This window comes from Crotalus tigris, unplaced genomic scaffold, assembly GCF_016545835.1.
Source record: "Crotalus tigris isolate CLP2741 ecotype Arizona unplaced genomic scaffold, ASM1654583v1 scf7180000017855.1216408, whole genome shotgun sequence".
Classification (NCBI taxonomy): domain Eukaryota; kingdom Metazoa; phylum Chordata; class Lepidosauria; order Squamata; family Viperidae; genus Crotalus; species Crotalus tigris.
The window spans coordinates 239,847-265,936 of record NW_024096677.1 but is presented as its reverse complement, the minus strand read 5'-3'; the positions used below and the strand labels follow the sequence as shown (position 1 = coordinate 265,936).

At 42.6% G+C, this 26,090-nt stretch overlaps 1 protein-coding gene across 7 annotated transcripts in view; it reads left to right on the top strand.

Annotated features, from left to right (window-relative positions):
- Window positions 1-26,090, top strand: part of CC2D2A (coiled-coil and C2 domain containing 2A) — a 226,121-nt gene that overhangs the window by 131,497 nt on the left and 68,534 nt on the right. For 6 of the 7 annotated variants that reach the window (XM_039343481.1, XM_039343478.1, XM_039343477.1 and 3 more), the window contains 5 exons: window positions 163-319; window positions 713-860; window positions 1,916-2,054; window positions 15,353-15,556; window positions 25,015-25,107. In XM_039343481.1, the coding sequence (XP_039199415.1) occupies window positions 163-319; window positions 713-860; window positions 1,916-2,054; window positions 15,353-15,556; window positions 25,015-25,107 (741 nt within the window). The remainder of the gene's footprint in view (window positions 1-162; window positions 320-712; window positions 861-1,915; window positions 2,055-15,352; window positions 15,557-25,014; window positions 25,108-26,090) is intronic. The other variant, XM_039343479.1, reaches the window with a different exon arrangement.

The following is a 26,090-nucleotide window of genomic DNA, read 5'->3' as shown; positions in this document are numbered from 1 at the left end:
GATGCATAGTGAGAGATAAGCAATTCTAACTTATGCCAATCTTCTCCAGCCCCTTGATATATGGCTATGAGAACATATTTGAAATCATGGTGTAAATTAAATTATAACTCCCAAACACTCAAAGTGATTAGAGATTGGAATAATTTCTTCCCTTTATTACAGCTTTATGAAACAATTGGACTCAGCAGTGCTAACTTGTTAACAGAAGTATTTGTGCCCATCCCAGAGATGACTGTTCTAACAGGAAGAGCTCCAGTTGAAGAAATTGAATTCAGCAGTGACCAGTGTGTGACGCTGGACCATGAAGGAGTAGGCAGTGGTACAGAGATTGTTCCATTTCTTATTTGTTGGATGTTCAGAGGATTGCAATATAGCTAATATAATTGACATATTGTGGCTTTCGCGCTAGGTCCAAATACTTATACAGTATGTCCATAGACTTAACCATAATCTCTTAGGCAATTTGAGGTGTTCAGGCCTTACAACCATCTTTGATAGACCTCCAAAACTTGCTGAAAACGGGTTCCCTCCCTCCCTCCCTCCCTCCCTCCCTCCCTTCCTTCCTTCCTTCCTTCCTTCCTTCCAACTAAGGAAAAATACAAGAGCATTAAAGACCACGCAAACGATATATTTTTATTGGTTCAAAAGAACACAAACCATGGGTGATTTACCAAATCTGAGCAGAACCTGTCTTTCTGATCTCTTCTTGCAGGTGTTTCATTTTCATTTGAAGCAGATGGTAGTAATAATATGATTTTAATGACTTCTGGTAAAGTATCATGCAGTGTGTCATGGGCAGTTGGAGCAAATGGGATACCACTGGTTCCTCCAGTCTCGCAGAAGAATTCTAATCTTTCAAGGTAGTGAACTTTAACAGAGTTCAGTTCAACAAGTCCTCCATAAGCCCTTTCTTTCCTAGAGAGAAAAAAATATATTCTGTCTGACTGCATTATTTTTGGAGTAATACTTAGAGATAATTGTTTTAGCCAGAAGTTGAAATATATTTTAACATATTTTGTCTGCATGTGAAGATTATTGTCTCTTGTGGTACTGTGCACTGGCATTAAGCACAATGATATTTCATTGAATATTTCAGGAGATTTATTTTCTTTTTATTAACTTAGTGCGAGCTTGTTAAACAGTACACATCTTCAACAGTAGTGAGTTTTTTGAAATAATGGGAAGTCTTTGTAAAGCTGTTTGACTATAAATTTTATTTGAAAAGGCAAATTAATGAGTTTATACAAAATTGATAATCCATACCATGTTTCCCCCAAAATAAGACCAGGTCTTATTTATTTATTTATTTGCCTCCAAAAGAGGCACCAAGTCTTATTTTCGGGGATGTCTTACTCACCTCCGGCCCCGCCGGCCCCACCCAGCAGGTCCACTTCTTTTGTGGCCGAAGGAGCAGCTTCATTCTGCAGCTGCATTCTGGTCTGCATTTTGCAATCAGGCCTTTCCGGAAGGCCTATGCACCTGAGTACTGAGCTATGGATTGAATCCATAGCTCGGTTCTTGGCTGCAGAGTCCTTCCGGAAAGGCCTGTAACTGAGAAATGCAGGCCTAGCTGCAGAAGATGCCACAGAAGAAGTGGGCTGGTAAGGAGAGACCTGGCTGCAAGGTAAGTGGGTGCAGGGTGCATGTGGCAGCTCTACACCCCCACCGCCACCCTAGCTTGATTTTTAGGTTTGTTCCTCGCCCCAAAAGTAGGGCTTATTTTTGGGGTAGGGCTTATATTAGGCCCACCCCCAAAATTCCAGCTAAGGCTTATTTTCGGTGTAGGCCTTACTTTTGGGGAAACACGGTAACTAGGAACACCAACCATAGAGATTCTTTTTTTTTTTTCTTTCTTCAAAAACATTTGGAAGACTTCTTTTAACCAATTGTTTTCACTCTTATGTCAAAATTTCAGTTCCTTAAAAAAAGTGGATGCTATTGCATCAATTGGCGCATCTGGATTAACTGACATGAAGAAATTAGCCAAATGGGTGACTGATACAAAACTTGATCCTAATGATCCAAGCAACACAGCCCTGATGCAGTTTTTAAAAGTAAGAACTTTCTATCATTCATGATGCTGAACTTCCAGATATTTTTATCCTATATTTTCCCAAAGCCTTATCTGAAAAATTAATGATACAGGATAACATAATTAATAGGCATTTTCCTTACATGTGTGCACAGATGGTTGTCATCCAAATAATTCTCGGATGCATTGAGTGTTTCATTAGAAGAGGAGTCTGGGCTTTGACCTTTTGTGTTTTGGGTTTAGACCTATAAATTGGTCTCCTTCCCTCTTCAGTTTTAGTTTAAAGCCCTTTGGAAGTGCTGAGCCAGTTGTTTCCCTAATTCTTGCTGGTCCTCATGAGATGAAGTCTGTCTTTTGCTAGAAGCCCTTCCTATAGGTAGTGTAATCCATGGTCTAGAAATCCAAAGTTCTTATGATGGCACCATCCTTTGAGCCAGTGGTTTACTTCTAAAGTGCTCCATTCCCTCATTGGTTGGTTGTTGACCTTTCATCCGCAGTATAGATGACAACATAATCTGGGCACCCAATTACTTTGCTTTTCTGTCTAGTTGTTCATAGTCCTTTGAAACTGATTTCAGGCTCTTAGTTGCATGATTTGTTGTGGCTTGGAAATGTAGAAAAGAATAGCAATCAGTGGACTTCATTATTTTAGTGAGCCTCTCTGTCACATCTTTGCACCTGGGAGACAATTTACTTCCCTTAAGACAGGGGTGTCAAACTGCTGGCCTGTGGGCCAATTGCATCATATGGAGACTGCGCCCACCCAGCTCCGGCAATGCAAAAAAAGTCACGATATGTTGCGACACATCATGTGACATGGCGAGTTTAACACCCGTGCCTTAAGATATTGTCAAGTATACTAATTGATGACTCTCTTCCTCTGAGTAGTAAATCACTAATCAGCAACACATGCCTTTTTTTATTTGGAAACATTTGAGTGCCTTTACTTCTTATCACTGGAACACTTGACTTTGCATAGTTCCTTCCTGGAGGATGATAGAAAATCAGTTTTTCAGTTCCAGAGAAAGCAGGGACTGACTTCTCCAGGGTTTTTTTGTTCTTTGCATGTCATGCTACCATTGCCCTTGCCATCAGTCTTGCCCTTCATCTTTGTCTTCCTTGCTTTGTTTTGTTTGGATAGAGATTTATAATGTTTAGTAGGAGATCTTCATGTTCAGCATTGAAACTCAGAGTGTCTACTAATGTGGGAATATCTGGAGTTTTAGTGGCTTGATTTGCCTCAGTTTGCAACCTTGACCTACTTTACTTCTCTTGTGTTACAGTAAAAACAAAGTTTTATCTGCACAATAATTAACATAGGATATTTAGGTATTTTGTGCTGTGCATTTTTAACGAAGATCTAGAACTGCCAATTTGAAATGTATTCACTGCATACAATTGTTTTCCACCTTTATAAAAGTTTTAATTATAATTTTCTAGTGTTTTGGTTGCATTAAAAAGGACAGCTTTGGTTTATTTGCAGTTAGAATACTTTGTTTGGCCAAGTGTGATCAGACAAACAAGGAATTTGTCTCCAGTACAGAAGCTCTCGGTGTACATGCAAAGCAACAGAGTAATCATCATCATCATCATCATCATCATCATCATCATCATACCAATAAGAGGGGGTAGTAAAGAATATAAGAAGGATAATAATAATGCTACAGCCATACAATATGGGTAAATGTACATAGACAATAGATGGTACTATGTGAACTGAGTGTTCAGCAGAGTGATGACATGAGGGGAAAAAACTTGTCTCTTTGTCTGGTTGTTTTGATATGCAAAACTCTGTCAGGTCCAGCGTGTCCTACCATTCAATGGAAGGGGGAGGAGGAAGGTTTGCTGGCATCTTTCATATGCTTTCACTTTTGCTGTAACTGCTTGGGAATTAAAGATGGGGATTGTGGTCGGAGATGGAGCAGGCTCTCTCCCAGCCAGTTTCAGCCTGGTTTCAAGGCCTGAGGGTGTCCTGTTATTTGTCTAGCACAGTGTTTCTCAACCTTGACAATTTTAAGGCATGTGGACTTCAACTCTGGGAGTTGAAGTCCACATGCCTTAAAATTGTCAGGGTTGAGAAACACTGGTCTAGCACCTCAGCATTCTCAAAACAACCTTATGGCATCACATTGGTGCCAGTTGACTGGTTGGGGGGATGCGTTTGGGGAAATGGAAGAATTGCTTTGAGCTTTGCATGGGGCTATCAGATTTCGCCTGAGTTTACTGCATCCACTTTTTCTCAGTAAAAGTTCTTTTGATTCAATTCAATGGAGTCAGGAGTTTTGCTTTCCTGAGAGACAGCTGGGGCAGGTCCTTACACCCTGTAATGGTGTCCCAAGGGGAGGAGTTGAAACAATTTGTGTGCAGGATGTAGGGGGTCTGTAGATATTTTCTCAGCCCCCCTTCTGACCTGCGCAATATAAAGGTCTTCTATGAAAGCTGGTTGGTTGCAGTTGTTCCTTTTGCATTGAAGTCTGCACCTGTCCTGTTTGGTTGCTGTACCAAACCAGACAGTTACAGAAATGCAAATGACAGATACAATAATTTCTATGTAAAAATATGTCAACAGCTCCTGGGGCAGGTATCCTGAGTTGATACAGGATAAGCATTCTTTGCTATGCTTTTTTAAATGATAGTTCTAATGTTAGATGTCCATTTCAAATCCTGGGAGATTATAGAGCCCAAAAATGTGAAGAATTCTACTGTGCTGTTGAATATAGTAAGATGTGGTAGAAAAGAAAGTAAGGCCTATCCTGAAAATAAGTCCTAGCTTGATTTGGGGGTGGGTGGGTCTAATATAAGCCCTATCCCAAAAATAAGCCCTAGTTTTGGGGTGAGGCACAAACCTAAAAATCAAGCTAGGGTGGTGGTAGGGTTGTGGAGCTGCCTCACATATCCCGCACCCACTTACCTTGCAGTGGGGAGCCGCGCCGATAGGTTTTTCCTGACCCAAGTGTTGAACTATATGGAGGAATATTGCTGTGACATACCCAGTGATCGCAGCCAAAATACGGATTGTGCAAGCAGCCCTGGATGGCTCTGCAGCAGACTAGGTGATGTATCTCCATGATGTCGATGCCCCAGAACTGCAGAATTTTAATCAATTCATGGCAGCCCTCAGACACAGATTTGAAGATCCCTTGGCTGATTGAAAAGCCTAGGAGTGCATCAAAACTGTCAGGCAAGGGTGATGACCCGTAGCAGAATATACTCAAGAATTCCGAGCTCTGACCAGCAAGCTGAACTGGTCGGAAGATATCTTGATCGAGCATTTCAAAGATGGCCTGAACTATGACTTGTATGATGCCTACATCCCTCCAGAAGACCCAGACCGGCTCCAAGATTGGTACATCCTAGCCAAGGAAGCAGAGATCGATCGAACCAAAAGACAATGACCCAGAGGGAGATCTTGGGGGAAATCGCCAGCAGAGCCACCCCGAGAACCAACGAAGCAAGCGCCAACCACCCCAAGGGCAACAGGATGTTTCAAATGCGGGAAGGAAGGACACCACGCCACCAAGTGCCACTTGTGGACCCCCATCCGGAAACCTGACTGAGTTCCGTCCAGGAAGCCTGAGAAGATCCCGATGAAACCAAAAGAGATGTCCATGAAAAGGGTGGAGGTCGTCAAGTTCCCAACTCCATCAAAAAAGGGGAAGGAAACTCCAACCCCACTGGGAGAGCCACTCAACTTGTCAGATGACAACTCAGAAGATGAACCCCTGGTGGATCTTTCTGTTTTCTGAGGGGGGCAGGATGACACAGCCTTGATGTTACCTTGGGGTGAGAAAGGAATGTGCCTCCGACCATCTGGCTTATTTTTCGCTGCGGAAGGGAAGGTGTGAAGACCCAACAACATCTCACAAGCATAGAAAGGATCCCATTATCAGCTTCTTTCCCACAGCGGACCTAAAACCTGGGGATTGGCCCATTCAAACTGACTGGATGAACAATTGGGGTGGGGCTATGGACTCTTTTAACCTATTGATCTGAGTGGGAAACCCTCAGATCCTGCCTATCATGCCTGCTATCAGCTTCTCCTAATATTGGCCCTGATATTTAGCCAATTCGACATCACCGAGATGATTTGGGAAACGCTGAGGTGTTTAGGCTGGTGAAATGCCACACTCAGGGCAAATAGCCTTGAAGAAGCCTGGCACAAACTGGATTCCAATATGCTCTTTGATGCCAATATGCTCTACAGTCTTCAACTGTCATTTTCCCCTCCCGCATTCCCACCATAGAAACATAAAATTTTATTGCCCAGTTGTTCCCCTCTCCCTTCCCTGGTGCTTTGATGGAAGGACCTCAGTGAGGTGCTGTCATGGTTCCGATAGATGAAACCATTTAAAAGAACTTAAGGGCAAGGGTCAAATAGTCCAGTTAGTCTTGCGAAATTCACATTGGACAGCTTCACATACAGTTGCCTCCCCCACCCCCAAGTTTCTTGAGCACTGCCTTCACTAATTTCACATGCTTCTCCATTGTCTCAGTGTAGATCGAAATGTCATTCAAATACACCTATACCCCTTTGTATAAATGGTCATGCAGCACTTCATCTATCAACTATATAAACACCGCACGGGCTCCTGTAACCCAAACAGAAGGACTCGGAACTGGAAGCAGCCTAGACAGTTAAATACTATTTTCCACTCGTCACCTTCTTTATTTCGCATCCAGTAGTAAGCCTCCCTCAAGTCCAGTTTGATGAAAAACTTATCTTTGGCCAGGTGGCCTAACGTGTCTTTCATGAGAGGTAAGGAATACACATTCTCCACACAGATAGCATTCAAGTCGGGGTAATCTAAGCATAAACTAAGCAAGCCATTTCTCTTCTCACGGAAAAACAACTAATGCGTGATTTTGCCAGTTGAATGACGCTCTTGACCAAATTCTTGTCGATGAATGACAGGAGCTTGTCCAGTTCTCAGAGCATCGTCGAATAAACTTTAGGTTTTGGCAGTTTAGCCCTGGGGACAATTGCAATGGCGCAGTCTATGTGGCAGTGAGAGGGGAGCATGTCAGACACCATTTCACTGAACACCTTGGCTAGATCCCAGTCCTCACTAGGAATGATGGATTTGGCCCCTTCTCCGCCTAGGCTTTCCCCTGACCTTCAACTTTTGCTTTTCTAACTAGTTGCTCATGGGCACTTTTTCAGCACTTTTTCAACTTTCACAGCAGTTTACTTATCAGAGTGTTTCTTCCACATCTTCATCCAGTTTCGCTACCAGTCTAGGCAGGGTTTTTACTTTTTGAACCACACAGGTCCCAAGATCAGGGTGTCATGGTTCCAACAGGGACAAATAAAGCAAAACTCTGAGACTTGAGAATTCCTCAAAGAACATGTTTATTAATTACAAAGTATGGGCATGGTCAAAAGTGAAACCAAGTCTGAATACACAAGTAACAATTGCCCAATACAAAGCTAAATGTCCCGCCCATAAAACTATGCAAGCAACTACATTCCCCAATATCATTATTTGGTGGCCTTTTTATGCAACACCCAGTCCCTAGTCTCGGGAGTAGCCGTTGATCTTGGTTCCCATGGGACAGAAGATTATTTTGACTAACGAAGCACCTGGGCAAACCCCCTCCCTCCGTTCTATGTGGCAGCCTAGAATGAGAAGGAAAAATTGCTGCAGCCATGCTCATTTATAGATTTGACAGTCGGTCCTTCTCAAAAAGAAAAAATCTCCTGTAGGAGAAGCAGGTTAAGTATTTCCTTGAGGCTTGTGAGGATATTTATCGTAAAAATGTTATTAATCTGTGCACTTTCACATTGGTACATTTCACCCATGTAGCTTCTGACAGGGGATATAGCCTTTCCACTGAATGAGGTACTGTAACTTTCCCTTATACAATCTAGAATCAAGAATTCATTTTATTTCATAATGTGTCTCCCCCTCTATCACCACTGGACCCGGTGGCTTTTTTGGAATATCTTAAAGAAGATTCAGAGACAGGTTTCAACAGACTACAGTGAAACACAGAGTGGACTTTTCCCAACAGTCATGGAAGTTTCAGTTCCACTGTTAGCAGGGTTTATGATCTTGGTGATGGGAAAAGGACCAAGGAACTTTGGCTCAGGACCCCAAAATGATTTGCCTGCTTTGCATGACTCCGCTGTAGGACTTGGACTCTGAGGCCATCTGGGAGGTATAACTTAGAGCCTTTACAGGCTAGTCCTCCCCTTAGGGTTAAAATAGATTTGTTGTCTTTGAACTAGGTGTCAATCTCTAATTGCTCCTTAAGTTCCTTCAGTAAGTGATCCTCAGGATTGGCAGATGGTCCTTGTGTTTGCGATTAAGTTGTTACCTGAAAATCAGACTGGCAGGGGAATAATGTAGTTGATTACTTCCTCCTGGTGACTTTTGAACTGGGGCATTCTAGACAAGGCATCTGCCAAAAAATTCTTACCCCCTGGGAAATACTTTAAGGTGAAGTTAAAATGGTTGAAGTATTGAGCCCACTGGACCAATACTTTGAGGGGATAATTTGAGGGGGTTTCAGAGCTTCCAAATTTTTATGATCAGTCCATGCTTCAAAAAGTATCTCCCCCCCCCCTTTCAAAAAATGACACCATGTTAGTAATGCCCATCGCATCGCAAAAGTCTCCTCTCCATGTCAGTTACCTTCCAGGAAATGTAAGAGCAAGGTTATAATTCCCCCTGGTGATTTTTTTGTAAGAGAACAGCACCCACAGCATGTCACTTGCATCGGTTTGAATGATGAATTACTTTTCAGGATCAGGGTGCTTGAGAACAGGTTCAGCTGCAAAGAGTCTTTTTAGTTTCTTGAATGCTGCTTGACATTCTGGGGACCATGGCAATGGCTGATAAGGTTGAGGTTCCTCCCCCCCCATTTTCAATAATTTGATTATTGGCATGGCTATCTTTGGGGATAAATTGGCGGTAAAAGCTTTGACGTTGTTTATGGATGAAAGGGGATTGCCATTATAATACAGCTTTCACTTTTGCAGGATCCATTTCTATCCTCTCATTTGAAAGTCAAGGCGTGTCTGGTGAAACTCACATTTAGAAAGCTTTGCATACAGTTTAGCCTTCAGCAGTTTTCTCAGCACTTCACGGACCAATTTAATGTGCTCCTCCATAGTTTCAATGTAAATGAGAATATCATCAAGATAAACCAAAACCCCCTTATATAGAAGATCATGAAGCATTGATTAACTGCATAAATACAGCAGGAGCTCCTTGTAGTCCAAAAGGAATCACCTTAAATTGAAAGCTTCCCAGGGAGCAATTGAAGGTAGTTTTCCATTTGTCCCCTTCCTTAATCCGGAGTCAGTAATAAGTCTCCCTTAAATCCAGCTTTGTAAAAGCATTCCCCTTTGCCAGGTGGGCTAACATGTCTTTCATTAAGGGGAGGAGGTGCATGTTCCCTAGGCTGACATCATTCAGTCTTTTAAAATCTACGCATAATCTCAGCAACCCATCATTTTTTTCTTTGAACAATACAGGGGCGGCTACACAAGATTTTGCTGGTTGGATGAACCTCAAGCCAGATTCTTATCAATATACTCCCTTAACTCTTTCATCTCCCTGGGAATAACTGAGTACATTCTTGGCTTCAGGAGCTTGGCCCCTCGATGTCACAGTCCGTAGCCTGATGAGGCGGGAGGACATTGCATTCTTTCTCACTAAACGCCTCGGCTAAATCGCGGTATTCAGTTGGGACAAGCTGGATTCTTGGCAGCTTCTCTACAACTGCCTTTAGTGTTTCAGGTTGTTCTTCCTGAGCCTCATTTATGGTATAGTCCTTTGTATCACTGGGGGTGGCAGGGGAAGTGACCTACCCCCAATCTTAAATTCCTCACTTTATACTCCCACCAGATGGTCGGGTGCCACTTGTCGAGCTAGGCCAGATCCAAAATTACCACTTTAGTTATTTTTGGGACCACCGCAAAACAAATGATTTCCCAGTGCCGGCCTATTTCCAATCGCATTGATTCTGTCAGGTGTGTAGCAGGTTCATCACCGATTAGGGACCTGTTAGTTTGTTCAAATCTCTTGGCTAGGGGTAATAGCTTTGCCTGAATCTCCAGCTTGAGCACTGTGGGTATATTAATTAGGCACCAGGTACAACCTGAGTCTATTAACACATTTAAGTTCATTTAAGCCCTGGTTCTGGGTACTATTATCTTGGGGATAGCAAAAGTTGGGATGGTTGACTTACCATCGGATCCTCCTCTCCTTCCTCATCACTGTCATGGGGCATTCGCTCTGGCTGGGCCCTTGCCTCAGGCTCAGCAGGAGGGGGGTGACCAACAGCTGGGTCCCGTTGTGCCAGTTTGTCTTTTTCCTTCCTCCCTGGGGGCTTTTTGTGGCTTAGTGGTAGCAGACAGTGTGCTTCTGGCCTGGGGGCTGGGTGCTGGGCACTCTACAGCATGGTGGCCCATTTGGCGGCATTTGTAGCATTTGATTGGAATTCTAACTGGTGCCTGGGGGGCGCTGCTGGTCATGGTGGCTTGGGAACTGCGGCCAAAAAGGTGCTTCTCCTGGGCATGCGGCGGCTTGGGTTCGGCTGTTCCTGGCTTTCTGGGGCACTCCAAATCGATGTCCAGCATCACCGCCATGCTGTACCACTCACGCAATTGGCTAGGAAAGCCCCTAATGATGCAGGCCTGGAGTAGGTCGCGGTCTAGCCCCTGCTTGAAGTAGTTGATCAACAATTGTTCTGGCCACTGTCCTAGACGACCAGAAATTCACCTGAATTCACAAATGTATTCCTTAGCAGGGCGGCCTTTTTACTTCAGATGGATTTCTTTCTCAGCCAACAGGACTTGGGATTTGTCTTCAAAACAACCTCTCAGTTGCTCCATGAATAGGTTAGCATTCTGCAGCTCAGGAACCCCTTTCAGCTCAGGAACCCCTTTGTCATGGAAGTTGGTCACCCAGTCGGCTGCTACCCCTTCCAAATTGGCTGCCACAGCATTCACCATCTGAGCATCATCCAGATAGGCATAAGTGTAGCAATCTAGATGAGCCCACACTTGATTCAGGAAAGATAGCTTCTCAGGGTCCCCATCAAAGGTGGGCTTGATGGAGGCAGCTCATATTGTGGCAGGACTGCCTGCTCTTGCTGCTGAGCTACTTGTTAGTTCTGGGGATGTGGCCAAACCACCCTGTGGATTTCCCTTGGCCGGTCTTCTGGACTGGCAGCCAGAGACTGCGGCAGCAGGTTTGGTTGGGATACAGGGCTTGACATCACTGCTGGCTGGGGAATAGATGAGGCAGCATGAGCTCCCACAGTTGGGCTTGGACTCCAGCAAGGGGGGGAGATGGGTAGCCCTTGGCATTCTCCCCCACGGTGTTCACACCCTAGGCAATGGGAACCATCTCCTTTACCTCCAATCTGCCAAATGTCTCCTTCAGCTGCTCAAGCGAGGGGCTGTGGACTGTGGACTGGAAATTTCAGTCTCCAGAGTCATCCCCCTTCTGGTATGCCATGGACAAAAATCCCTGAGATGGCAGCAACAGGAGTTCCTCTTCAGTGGCAACAGAAGTGCTCCTGCACAGAGGGGCAGCTTCAGCTTGATAGAGGTCTATTAGGATCATAGTTCCTCCTTGCGGTACCAGCTTCCCAGGTTGGATCAACTGGGATTTTGGCCGAGCCTCTGCCAGTGACACTTCCACAGTGGCTGAAGAGGCTGCTTGCGCTCCAACAGCCGGAGTTCCATTGCGGCCAGCAATGGTTCCATTCTTTTTCTCCGTTCTCAAATCTTTGCCAAGTCTTTACTGCTCTCCCAAAGGATGGGTAGGTGGTCAGGGCCCAGTACCCCGAAAGAAAATAAAAGTTTTAAGAGACTTGGTTTAATGTTATGGTTCTGACAGACAGAGATGAATAAAGCAAAACTCCGAGACTTGAGAATTCCTCAAAGAACATGTTAGTTACAAAGTATCGGCACTGTCAAAAGTGAAACTGAGTCTGAATACACATGTAACAATTTCCCAGTACAAAGTTAAATGTCCCACCCATAAAACTATGCAAGCAACTATGTTTCCCAATATGATTATTTGGCGGGCTTTTTATGCAACGCCCAATCCCTAGTCTCGGGAGTAGCTGATGACCTTGGTTCCCATGGGACAGAAGATTATTTTGACTAATGAAGCACCTGAGCAACCCCCTCCCTCTGTTCTATGTGGCAACCTAGAATGAGAAGAAAAAATGGCTGCAGCCATGCTCATTTGTAGCGTTGACATGGATTCCATCATTCCCAGGGTCACAATGAGTCAGATAGTTTCTACATGGGGCCGTACCCTTATCTCCACAAGTTCGGTTAGAAATGTAGCTGGTGCCCCCTTTGTTACCGATCTATCTAGTTCCCTTAGTCACATTCCCAGTTTTCCTACCACACCAGGACTAACCAGATACCTGGTGCATCCGGGATCTAGCAGGGCTGTCAGGAGCCCCTTGTGTCCTGAGGAAACCATGGTTATTTCTACTCTAGCAATCATGGGGAGTATGGTATATCCACCATCGGATCATCTTCCCCTTCATTGTCATTCTTGAGGATGGCTGAAGATTTCGGATCAAAGTTCCTTCTCCATTGCTGAAGGGTTGGGGAGAACTGTATGACCTTGACTTCTTTTTGACCCCCTTTTGGTTTGGATGGCCCTTCTTTCTTTCACATTGGGCGCTGGATATGTGGTTTGATGGTTGGATGCGAGGCGTGGCACTCAGCCACTCTATATCCCTCCTTGCCACAACGGAAGCATCCAATAGGGGCTGCATTGGTTTTGGCCATCCTGGGGGGGATGAAGTATCTCCCGTCACCCCTTTTGGGGTACTTCTCTCCCAAGTGGGGTGAGCTCAGCTCTCTCATCCCGTATGTTTGTGGCATTCAGCCAAATTGATTTCCCCTTTGCTTGCTAGGTACTACCCTTGAAGGGTGATTGGGGCTCAGGTGTAGTATACTCAGCCACTCTTGGAAGTGGGTCATCAGGAGGCATTCAGGCCATTTCCCCAGTCAGCTGGCTAGTCTGCGAAACTTTTAGATATAATGTCTTATCATTCACTTCCATTGTTTAATGGTGCGGATATGGATCTCTCTCATTGGTCGGTGAGTTGGTCCTTGACCCTCTCTCTTAGGGCTCTTGTGAAGGTGTCAAAATGGTACAGCTCATCAGCATCATGGAGGACCACATCCGTCACGTCTCTGTCTAAGGCTAGGGCCATAGAATCAATTCATGCTGCATCATCTGGGTACTATGCTCCACATTGCTCCATGTAGTGCCGAGGCTGGGCTAGAAAACATGCCAGCTGTTCTGGGCTCCCATTGTATTTCATTGTAAAAGGGGGAAGCTGATGGTCTACCTGAGTGTGCTGTCCCACTCACTCATATATGTAACTGTGGTTTACATTATTAATATTTCCCAGCAATTCCCTTCACCAAAAACCCAGAACTGTCCCAGTTAAGTACAGCCACAAGCAGACCAATGCCAGTTCCCATAGCAATGGCCAAAGAGTCCATAAGGCACTTGAAAGTTTCTCAATCAAAATAAATCCACCAGGTATATTTAAATCCACAACACATGAGAGTTCACGAGGTAAGAAAAGTCCAGAGTTTCCAAGGCACAATGTTAATCCAAAGCAAGGCAGGAATCACAACAACCAGAAAACATGCATCTAGGAAACAAACATGTTCCCAGCATCACTTCCATCTGTCTGCTGTGCTAAATAGTCAGCTTCCAGTGCAGCCCATCAAGAAGGCGAGGCTTTCTTCTGATAAGTAATATGGCTGACCTTCTCTGCTCCTGCCTTTTCTCTGCCCTACGTATTCTTGGATTAGGTGCAGAAGGCAGTTCCTCTTCCTCATCACTGATCGGTTGCAGATGCATCTTTCTTCATTTGGGGCCTCAGGTCTCTTCTGCCACAGCTGCGCTTCAACCAACTCCCTCACAGATGGCTGCTTGGAGCCATCAATCAACTCAGCTCTTGACATGCCAGGGGTTCATCCTTCCCTGAGCTGACATCTGGAAATGTATCTGGGGAAACTTCGAGGGGAGTCATCATGCTGGGCCAGGAAAATGGCTGGTGCTGGGAGTGTAGCTGGGGCAGGCAAAGTGACTTGTATTAGTGGAGTGATAGGTACTGGTTGGGCAGGCAGTGCTGCTAGGGCAGCTGGCACTGGCGGTGCTGTGGGGTCTGGCAGTGCTGGGATGGGATGGGGGGAGCAGTGGCCACCCCCAGCCACCAGGAACACTCTCTCGGCCCATTGGGATTGACTCCTCATCATTGGAGGCTCCCCTCATCTCTCAGGGTCCCAGGATATTAATGTTGGCTTCCATGCATGGCACCTTTTGTGCTGGCCCAACAGGCCAGGAAAGCAGTAGCTCTTGCCACATTTGTCACAACTGTAGGGCCTGAGGGGGCTGTGGGTCTCCTCATGTGTCACAGATCTAGGAAAAGCCTTGCTGCATTCCTGGCAGGGGAAAGGCTTCTCTCCTATGTTGAGGTTTTTGCAGTTGGGCCCCGGTCTGTTGCAATTTCCTCTTCATCTCTGCATGGTTCCCCGGGAAGACAGGTCATGTTGTACAATCTCCATCATAAGTTAAGCACTCTGTGTCGATTGCTGATGCTGAACCTGCTTAACGTCAACTGCCCATTCATTTAGTTAGCAAAGAAAGACTCCTGCGCATTGTTTACCCAAAAGTACACTTTAATGGAGCTTAAATGATTACAGAAGAATAGCTAAGCTGTTTCTGATGCTTTTGTGCACAAACAATGCAATTAACTTTCTCTTTTCCTTGACACCTCCCCCCCCTTATGAATAAATGTGCAGCTAGATGGTTGTATATTGTTTAGGTTGCTTTTCTGCGTTGCACTTGGATAGGTGACCTTGGCTAGCATTTGCTCCTCATTCCTCAGCTGGTATGCTTTGGTTTTACTTTCCCCCTCATCTCCTTCCTGCATTCCAATCCTTTTCCTCCCCTCCCTCCCCCATTTGCTAATGTCAGGTTCTCTGTATTGCAAAGCTTGCTTTTGGGGAACAGCACCCATAACATACACTTGGCCAATAAAGAACTATTCTATTCTATTCTATTCTATTCTATTCTATTCTATTCTATTCTATTCTATTCTATTCTATTCTATTCTATTCTATTCTATTCTATTCCATTCCATTCCATTCCATTCCATTCTATTCTTTGTTCTGATCTTCTATTCCTTGATACTCTTCTATTCTTTGCCATGCTGCCCACAGAAACATGTGTTTGCGTGTGTGTACATGCATACATATACACAAACTAAAAAACAGTTACAGATTTCTTTAAATGTATAAAGCTTTTTCTTTTTCAGATTACTCCATGTGGTGATGCTTCCATCCCAGATTTCTTTAGATTGGAGCAATTGCAACAAGAATTTAATTTTGTTTCTGATGAGGAATTTAATAGATCCAAAAGATTTTGGCTTCTTCAGCTCAGAAAGAATGAGGTAGCTGAATTTCGAAATTATAAATTTGTTCCTTTACTGGAAAGAGAGATCAATGAAAAAATTTTGCAGGTAAGAAAACATTCTAAAAATTGTAATTAAAATTTATTGACAATAAAATTCCCTGTTTCAGTATCTTCCTTAGAGATCGCTGCAGCTTTAATTTATCAATTTTAGAAAATCTGTGAAGAAAACTTATGAAACTATTTTAATTTATGAGAAGGTAGTTTATGTGAGGATATAGGTGGAGAGAAATTCTCCATGTCATAATTCTGAAATGTTTACTGAAGCAAACTGATGTATGCCACATATTTTGATCACAAACCTTCCAAGCTTGGAATGAATAAATTTTGGAATAAAACTCTTCCAGTGCTAGACAAAAGGTGTAGGTACCCTATCACTGAAGGTTTTTGAGATAAGATTGGACAACCATTTGTCCAAAATAGTATAGATCCCTTCAACTCTGTTACTCTATTATTCTAGAAGACTAACATTTAAGAATAGAAATTTCAATTTTCTTTTAAAAACATTCAGGGCAAGTGCGTCTGAGATTTCTTGCATCTTAAAATGTCTGGCTTAGTTCAGTGCAACACTTGTTTTGCAGCTGTCTTTCACAGCACACTTTTCAAACTTGGAAACTGTCCTATCTGTAAACAAATCACTAGTCTACAAGGACAGATAATTTATCTAGGGTCCGTAATCTGTGCTCTTCAGGCAGAAATTAGATGTCCAGTTCAGCCCTTCTACTCTATTGAACATCCACGCTATCAGCTCCCTCTACCACAAAGATCCTGCAAGAGAAGGGCAGTGTGGACAATTGTGGGATCTGGCAGGGTGAGAGCTGTGGACCATAAACACAAAGCTTTCGCTGTGTCCCTGCAAAATAGATACAGTGCCCTTGCTAACCTTAATAGTGACATTAAGGAGATAGGTAAAGGTATTTGTGATGATAACTCAAATAAGCAGGCGATTGTGGTCCGAGATGAAGAAGTAGTTTTTGACAGGGAGAACTGCGAATCAGGCCAGCGTATAGCAGAATTCAATATATGGCTAAAGGAGTGATGTAAAGGGGAAAGCTTTGATTATATTAGTCACGATGTCTGTAGCTGGTCCGACGAAACAATGTACAAAAGAGATGGTTTGCATCCATCAAAGAAAGGGACTGAGTTACTTGGCAATAAACTCACAGATTTTCTGGAGGAATATTTAAACTAAACAACGGGGACAGTGAGTTAATTGATACAGAACATCCCTGTGGGTTAGACAGCATCACCACCAGATGGATTCATAGCTGGCTGACCAGCCATACTCAGCGTGTAGTCCTCAATGGAACTGCATCTACATGGAGGGATGTGTGTAGTGGGGGTGCCCCAGGGCTCTGTTCTAGGCCCAGTGCTCTTCATCATCTTCATCAACGATTTGGACGAGGGGATAGATGGAGAACTCATCAAATTTGCAGATGACACCAAGCTGGCGGGAATAGCCAACACTCCAGAAGATAGGCTTAAGATACAGGAGGATCTGAACAAACTGGAAAACTGGGCGCTATCTAACAAAATGAAATTCAACAGTGAAAAAAGTAAAGTTCTACATTTAGACAAGAAAAACCAAATGTACTGGTATAGTATAGGTGGTACCTTGCTCAATAGTAGCAACTGTGAGAGGGATCTCGGAGTCCTAGTGCACAATCACTTAGATATGAGCTGGCAGCTGCCAAAAAAGCCAACACAGTGTTAGGCTGCATTAACAAAGGGATAGAATCAAGATCACGTGAAGTATTAATACCACTTTCAATACACTTAGAATACTGCATCCAGTTTTGGTCACCATGATGTAAAAAAGACATTGAGACTCTAGAAAGAGTACAGAGAAGAGCAACAAAGATGATTAGAGGTCTGGAGGCTAAAACATAAGGAACAGTTGCTGGAATTGGGTATGTCTAGTTCAAGGGTCTGCAACACTCAAAGAGCCACATGGACCCATTTCCCAGAGAAAAGAAAACACGGAGTCGCAAAACGTACGCGTGCGTGAGGGGGGAGGGAACTTGATTGAAGAGTTTAATTAAAAAGAAATAGAGGCTGCTGTGCATGAGGTCTCTCTATTTTTCCTCTCCCTCTCTCTCTTTCCTCTCTCCCTCTTTCTCTCTCTCCCTCTCTTTCTCTTTCCTCTCCCCCTTTCTTTCTCTCTCTTTTCCTCCCTCTCTCTCCCTTTCTCTCTTTCTCTCCCTCTTTCTCTCCTCTCCCCCCTCCCCTTCTCTCTTTCTCTCCCTATCTCTTTCTTCTCCCTCTCTCTCTCTTCCTGTCTTCAATGTTCTGCTCACCTGGCAAGCTGGCTTCAAGCTGTTCTCCAACAGGCTGGCTCTCTCCTGCCCTTCCTGCTTCCTGCAGAGACGCAGTCAAGGTAGGAGCCCTGCCCAAGAAGCTTGTCGGCTCATCGGAGAACAGGGTGAGGCCACTCTCTTTTTTACACACACACACACACACACACACACTCAGAGAGAGAGAGAGAGAGAGAAGGGAAGGGAAGCGCAAGTGCCTCTTTCTGTCTGTCTCTCTCTCTCTCTCTCTCTCTGCAAATGGCAGAGGAGGCTGGGAGCCGCAGGAGAAGGCTTAAAGAGCTGCATGTGGCTCCGGAGCTGCAGGTTGCCAACCTGTGGTCTAGTTTAATGAAGAGAAGGACAAGGGGGGACATGATAGCAGTGTTCCAATATCTCAGGGGCTGCCACAAAGAAGAGGGAGTCAAGCTATTCTCCAAAGTACCTGAAGGCAGGACAAGAAGCAACGGATGGAAACTAATCAAGGAGAGAAGCAATCTAGAACTAAGGAGAAACTTCCTGACAGTTAGAACAATTAACCAGTGAAACAACCTGCCTCCAGAAGCGGTGAATGCTCTAACACTGGAGGTTTTTAAGGAGAGACTGGACAGACATTTGTTTGAAATGGTATAGAGTTTCCTGCCTGAGCAGGGGGTTGGACTAGATGACCAATAATAACTTTTTATTATGGATCATCGCACAGTCAGCCAGATGTTCAGACTGGATTTGGCATTTTGTCTACCTATCGAGTCCTTACCCAGGACCTGGGATAGGCAGATGTGGATGTTTGATGGTATTACAGGTATCGTCGCAGGATGGAAGCAGTTCCTAAGTAAGGCCGCCTTTTGCAATTGACTAATAGCGAATTTGTCAATGCCAATGGTGTTCAAGTGGTGCTCCAGTTGTTTTGGGATTGCACCCAAGGAGCCTATTACTATTGGTACTACCCTTGCTTGCTTTTGCCACAGTCTTTCTATTTCTATTTGTAGGTCTTTGTATTTTGTTATCTTCTCCAGTTCTTTCTCTTCTATTCTGCTGTCTCCAGGCACTGCCACGTCCACTATCCAGACTTTTTTGTCTTTCTTATCGACAATTGTTAAGTCTGGGGTGTTATGTTGCAGGTGCTTGTCTGTTTGAATTCTGAAGTCCCAGAGCAGTTTAATTTTATCATTTTCTATGACTTTCTCTATTTTATGATCCCACCAGTTTTTGCTTACAGGCAAATGATATTTTTTGCAGATCTTCCAATGCACCATTGTTGCTACTTTGTCATGCCGCTGCTTGTAATCAGTCTGTGCAATCTTCTTGCAACAGCTTACCAAGTGGTCCACTGTTTCTTCAGCTTCTTTGCATAGGCGGCACTTACTGTCTGTTGCTGTCTTCTCAATTTTGACTTTGTATGCATTTGTCCTTAAGGCTTGGTCTTGTGCAGCCAGAATTAGTCCCTCGGTCTCTTTCTTCAATTTTCCTGCTCTTAGCCATTGCCAGGTTTTATTATTATCTGCTTTCCCAGCTATTTTTTTCATGTATTGGCCATGTAGTGCTTTGTCTTCCCATGCCTCTATTCTGTTCTTCATTTGGTCTTTCTTGTAGGCCAGTTTGGTCTCTCCAGTAGTTAGTAAGCCTTCCTGATATACTAATTTCAGTGCATCTTCATCATTGTTCTTCAGATATTCTTCCAAAGCCATTTTTTCTTCTTCAACCATCTGATGTACTTGTAGCATTCCACGCCCACCTATTTGCCTTGGTAGATAAAGTCTATCAATGTCACTGCGTGGATGAAGGGCATGATTCATTGTCATTATTTTTCTGGTCTGCCTATCCATTGCTTTTAGTTCTGCTTGAGTCCAGTCCACTATTCCAGCTGTGTACCTAATGACTGGGATTGCCCAGGTGTTGATTGCCTTTATGGTATTTCCTCCATTGAGTTTGGACTTTAAGATCTTCTTCACTCTCTTGATGTATTCACCTCTAATCTTTTTCTTGACTTCAGTGTGCTTGATGTTGTCAGCTTGAAGGATACCCAAGTATTTGTAGTACTCTTCCTCATCCAGACTCTTAATGTTATTTTCGTGGGGCATCTTGATTCCTTCAGTTTTCACTATTTTTCCTTGTTTGATAGTAAGTGTAGCACATTTGTCCAAGCCAAACTCCATTACAATATCTTGGCTATATATACGGACAGTGTTGAGCAGCGATTCTATTTCAGATGATGTTTTTCCATACAGCTTCAGATCATCCATGTAAAGGAGGTGGGATAGTCTGGCAGATGTTTTTGATGTTTGATAGCCATGTCCTGAGTTATTCAGTATTGTTGACAGAGGAAACAGTGCAATAACAAATAGTAATGGTGATAATGAATCTCCTTGAAATATTCCTCTCTTGATATTAACCTCTCCCAGCTTCTCACCATTGATCTGCAACTGTGTCTTCCATTGTGCCATCGATCTTTGCACAAATTTTCTGATGTTTCTACTGACTCCTGTTATTTCTAGGCACTTGATTATCCAATCATGTGGCAGAGAGTCAAATGCCTTTTTGTAGTCAATCCATGCCACATTCAGGTTGGTCTTCCTTCTCTTGCAGTTTTCCAAGATCATTTTGTCTATTAGGAGTTGATCTTTTGTTCCTCTGCTATTGGGGCGGTTTCCTTTCTGCTCAGGTGGAAAGAGATTGTTTTCAACTAGATGCTGTTGTACTGCATCAGCTACCACACCAGTTAGTAATTTGAAAGTTGTTGGTAAGCAGGTAATTGGCCTGTAGTTACCTGGTGTTGCCCCTTTTGCTGGATTTTTCATTATTAGGTAGGTTTTCCCAGTTGTTAGCCACTTTTCAATTTCTCCTCCTTGTAGTATATTGTTGAACTGCTTGGCAATGAGTGGGTGTATAACAGTTAGATGTTTCAACCAAAACCCATGCAGTTCATCTTCACCTGGTGCTGACCAATTTTTGATTTTCTTTGCTCTTTTTTCTACCATTTTTGTTGTTATTACTAGTTCTTTCATTTCAACTTCTGTTTTATTTGCATCCACCTCTTTTAACCAAGCTGCATCCTTGTTGTATTTCTTTGGGTTATCCCATATCTGCTTCCAGAACTGCACTGTTTCTTCCTTGTCAGGTACTGACTGATTCCTTGCAGTTTCTCCATTGATGGATTGGTAGAAACGTTTCTGATTGGATTGAAATTGGAGGTTCTGCCTATAGTTTGCAATTCGAGCTTCATATCTACTGATTTTCCTGGCTATAGCTGTTATTTGTTGCTTTATTATTTCCAGTGCTTCCTTGATCTTCCTTGTTTCTAAGTGGTATTTCTTGATTAGGTATTCTTTGGTCTTCTTGTTCTTCAGCTTCTTTTCTTTCATCTGTTCTAGCTTGCTTGCATGTGATCTTAACTTGCTGATCTTATTTTCTAGTCTAACCTTCCATTTTTGTGGTGCACTGTTTGTTTGTTTTTCTTCTTTGTTGATTTTGCATCCCAGGTATTCTGTTATAACTGCAGCTGTGCTGTACATTAGTTGGTTTGTTTCTTGCAGTGAATTGGTGCTTATACTTGCTATTGCAGTATTTGCATCTTTTAATGCTTGTGCTAGCTGTTTCTTTGGAACAAGCTTCAATGCAGGCAGCCTTATTCTGTTGTTTTTGTGCTGTTCTAGATGCTCAGTTATTCTTTGTTTCAATTCTTTTATTTCTTTAGTTAGAGGGTTTTGTTCTTCCTGAGGAAGAGGTGCCTGGTTTCCAAATGAGAACAGTTGTATATCTCTGCTGGATTCTTTCACTGCCAACTCCCCCTGGTTTGCCTCTACATTCTGAATTACTTCTTGTAAGGCTTTGATTTCTTTGCCCTGGGTAAACCTTTGCAGTTCGTCCAATTCTGTTTCTGTAAATACTTTATTTCGTGTTATAAATCGGCGTTGATCTGCTAGTCTCTGTTCTGTTATTTCTGATTCTGGATGTTGTTCTTTCCAGAACTGGTGCATTCGTTTTAGATATCCTCTTCTTGTTGGACTTGATCTGTAGTAACAGATCATTATTTCTTTGTTTTCCATCACTGTGTATCTGCGACGGGTAAACACCTTTTCTTCCAGTAGTTCTGCAGCTGCTGGCCCTGGTTGCTCAGCCAACAGTCCTGAGTCCTGTAACCCATTTTTCACCAGATATCCAGGAACTCCAATATCTAGTGCGGACCTTGTTAACCCGGGCGACGTCCGAGCCGGTATGGCATTCTGAAATTTACGTCTCACCATATTTTTTATGGGAGAGACACTCTTTGTCTGACTCCTCTGATGAGACCTGTCCAGTATGGTTGAACCTCTGGCATAGCTCTCATCTTCCTCAGAGTACACAAGCCCCACAACCACGTCAAGGGATTATTATATTATTATTATTATTATTATTATTATTATTATTATTATTATTATTATCGATCGTCGCACAGTCAGCCAGATGTTCAGACTGGATTTGGCATTTTGTCTACCTATCGAGTCCTTACCCAGGACCTGGGATAGGCAGATGTGGATGTTTGATGGTATTACAGATATCGTCGCAGGATGGAAGCAGTTCCTAGTAAGGCCGCCTTTTGCAGTTGACTAATAGCGAATTTGTCAATGCCAATGGTGTTCAAGTGGTGCTCCAGTTGTTTTGGGATTGCACCCAAGGCGCCTATGACTATTGGTACTACCCTTGCTTGCTTTTGCCACAGTCTTTCTATTTCTATTTGTAGGTCTTTGTATTTTGTTATCTTCTCCAGTTCTTTCTCTTCTATTCTGCTGTCTCCAGGCACTGCCACGTCCACTATCCAGACTTTTTTGTCTTTCTTATCGACAATTGTTAAGTCTGGGGTGTTATGTTGCAGGTGCTTGTCTGTTTGAATTCTGAAGTCCCAGAGCAGTTTAATTTTATCATTTTCTATGACTTTCTCTATTTTATGATCCCACCAGTTTTTGCTTACAGGCAAATGATATTTTTTGCAGATCTTCCAATGCACCATTGTTGCTACTTTGTCATGCCGCTGCTTGTAGTCAGTCTGTGCAATCTTCTTGCAACAGCTTACCAGGTGGTCCACTGTTTCTTCAGCTTCTTTGCATAGGCGGCACTTACTGTCTGTTGCTGTCTTCTCAATTTTGACTTTATATGCATTTGTCCTTAAGGCTTGGTCTTATGCAGCCAGAATTAGTCCCTCGGTCTCTTTCTTCAATTTTCCTGCTTTTAGCCATTGCCAGGTTTTATTATTATCTGCTTTCCCAGCTATTTTTTTCATGTATTGGCCATGTAGTGCTTTGTCTTCCCATGCCTCTATTCTGTTCTTCATTTGGTCTTTCTTGTAGGCCAGTTTGGTCTCTCCAGTAGTTAGTAAGCCTTCCTGATATACTAATTTCAGTGCATCTTCATCATTGTTCTTCAGATATTCTTCCAAAGCCATTTTTTCTTCTTCAACCATCTGATGTACTTGTAGCATTCCACGCCCACCTATTTGCCTTGGTAGATAAAGTCTGTCAATGTCACTGCGTGGATGAAGGGCATGATTTATTGTCATTATTTTTCTGATCTTCCTATCCATTGCTTTTAGTTCTGCTTGAGTCCAGTCCACTATTCCAGCTGTGTACCTAATGACTGGAATTGCCCAAGTGTTGATTGCCTTTATGGTATTTCCTCCATTGAGTTTGGATTTTAAGATCTTCACTCTCTTGATGTATTCACCTCTAATCTTTTTCTTGACTTCAGTGTGGTTGATGTTGTCAGCTTGAAGGATACCAAGTATTTGTAGTAATCTTCTTCATCATCATCATCTTCATTATTATTATTTTCAATTTTTCAGTTTCTGTTTTCAACTAAACATTTAAAAAACAGTTTATATTTTAATTCTTTAGAAATTTTTAAATTCTTAATAATCTAAGAGGAAAAAATAAAAAATCACTGAAAAAGAAACACTTAAAATGGGATATATTGAGCGTATGCCCCACAAAGTTCCAAATTACGCATGTATTACATGTAAATCATATGGAATACTGGATCGGTTTTGGTCACCACACTACAAAAAAGATGTTGAGACTTTGGAAAAAGTTCAGAGAAGAGCAAGGAGAAACTTCCTAATGGTGAGGACAGTTAACCAGTGGAACAGCTTGCCCTCAGAAGTTATAGGTGCTTCATCACTGGAGGTTTTTAAGAAGAGACTAGACAGTCACTTGTCTGAAATGGTATGGAGTCTCCTGCTTGATCAGGGGGTTGGACTAGAAGACCTTCAAGGTCCCTTCCCGCTCTATTCTGATTGGTTTAAAACTGGGCCTTCTAGTGGAGTGTTCTAAATAGTGTTGTATTTTATTAAATGGTTTCATGCATACTTTAAAAAAATGAAGGGTGAAATAAGGATATAAAAAGAAAATACTAAATCTTTAACTTATCAAACCATTCAAAACTTCCCATTGAATAGATGTTGAGACTCTAGAAAGATTGCAGAGGAAGAGCAACAGATGATTAGCGTACTGGAAAATAAAGTATATGATAAACCCATTGCAGGAACTAGGCACATGAAATCTAACAAAGAGAAAGACTAAGATTCATATAATAACATTGTTTCAGGAATTGAGGGGCTGTCACAGACAAGAAAGACCTATTTTCCAAAACTCCCAAGGTTGGACAAGAATTAATAGGTGAAAGATCATTAAAGAGCGAACTAACACTTTGCCTCCAGAAATTGGTGGTACTTCATCACTGGACGTTTTCAAGAAAAGATTGGACAACCATTTGTCTGAAATGGTATAGGATCTCCAGCTCGAACAGGGATTGGAATAGAAGACCTCTATGATACCATCCAATCCTATTATTCTATGTTCATATGTTCTATGTGATTGAATGTATTGGATGGTCCCAGTGAATAAATGGTTATGACTGAACCTGTGATATGAATTCAGGCGTTATCTCCAATATTGGAGGCAAGTCCATAATTCTCATTTTCAACCATTTTACACCCAGGGCTCAAGATATTCTGAAGTTTTCTCCTTTTAAGGTACTCCAGAATGTCTAAAAGTTTATTTTATTTGGCAGGGGAGGGAGATGATGAGCTATGCTGCTTTTGATTTTTCTTCTGATCTGACTTTCTTCTGATGGCTTTTTGATTCCTGCTGGCAGGAGAAAATGAAGGAGAAGGAAAGACAATACAATATGTTTTGAAAGACAGAGGTCTAAAGGGCTTTCATTGATTGTGGTGGCTCTTTTTCAGGACTATGAGAAAAGATTGCAAGAGAAGGATGTCATTGATACCAAGGACTATTCGGATGCACACAGAGCAATTGTTGCAAAGTACATGGAAAAGGTAAGGTTTTTTTTAATGTAGCTAATGTAACATATACTTGGAAATAGTTGGGAAAAATTCTAACCCTAAACATAACCTTAAATAATTGAAAGTAGCATAACTCCAATGGCAAGATGGGTGGCATATATATTTAATAAATAAACAAAAATACTTGGAAATATTCTGTGAATATCTCTGCAAAAGATGCGATACATCTTTATGAGTTGTAAAATAACAGGGTATGTTTTAAGTTAAATCATTTAACTAAATAGTTAAAATTATATTTAATAAGTTAATAATAAATAAAAATTTATAATAGAAATAAATAATACAAATATTTCCTGTAATTTATCTCTGCCACCACATTGCTTATGTCATCATATTCTGATTTCTTAACAAACCAGGGAAGTTAAAGGCCAAATTATAAAAACAGTTTTGCATCTCAGGTGCATTATGTTTTGTTTTGTTTTAATGTGAGCTACATGAGCTAAAAACAGCAGTGTGGATTTTCCCTCAGTAGGACAAAATGAATAAGTCCATTAAGAAAGGACAAACTTTTGCAAGATGGATCAATCTCTGCAGCTTCTAAACATGCAAATAAGAGCGTTGTCTTACCTGAACGCTTTTTCTCAGCAGGATGGTGTAGACTCCACTGATTGGGTAATTTAATCCCACCTGCTCAGACTAAGACAAAAAAACTCTGCCACGCCTCCTTCTGGGTGTGACTTCCCAGTTTTTGTCGAGGCGAAGCTACCAGACGCAAGGCTCCAAACAAAAAAGGAAGACACAGGCCTAGACTAACACTAACAGGGTGGGTGTGGAGTCTACACCATCCTGCTGAGAAAAAGCGTTCAGGTAAGACAACGCTCTTTTCTCCATCAGGATGGATGTAGACTCCACTGATTGGGACATACCAAAGCTGCTCATGTCCCTATAGGGAGGGAGTCTAGGCTTGTGACCCCTGAGAACCCACTATTTGCTGTAGGACTCTCCTACCGAAAGCA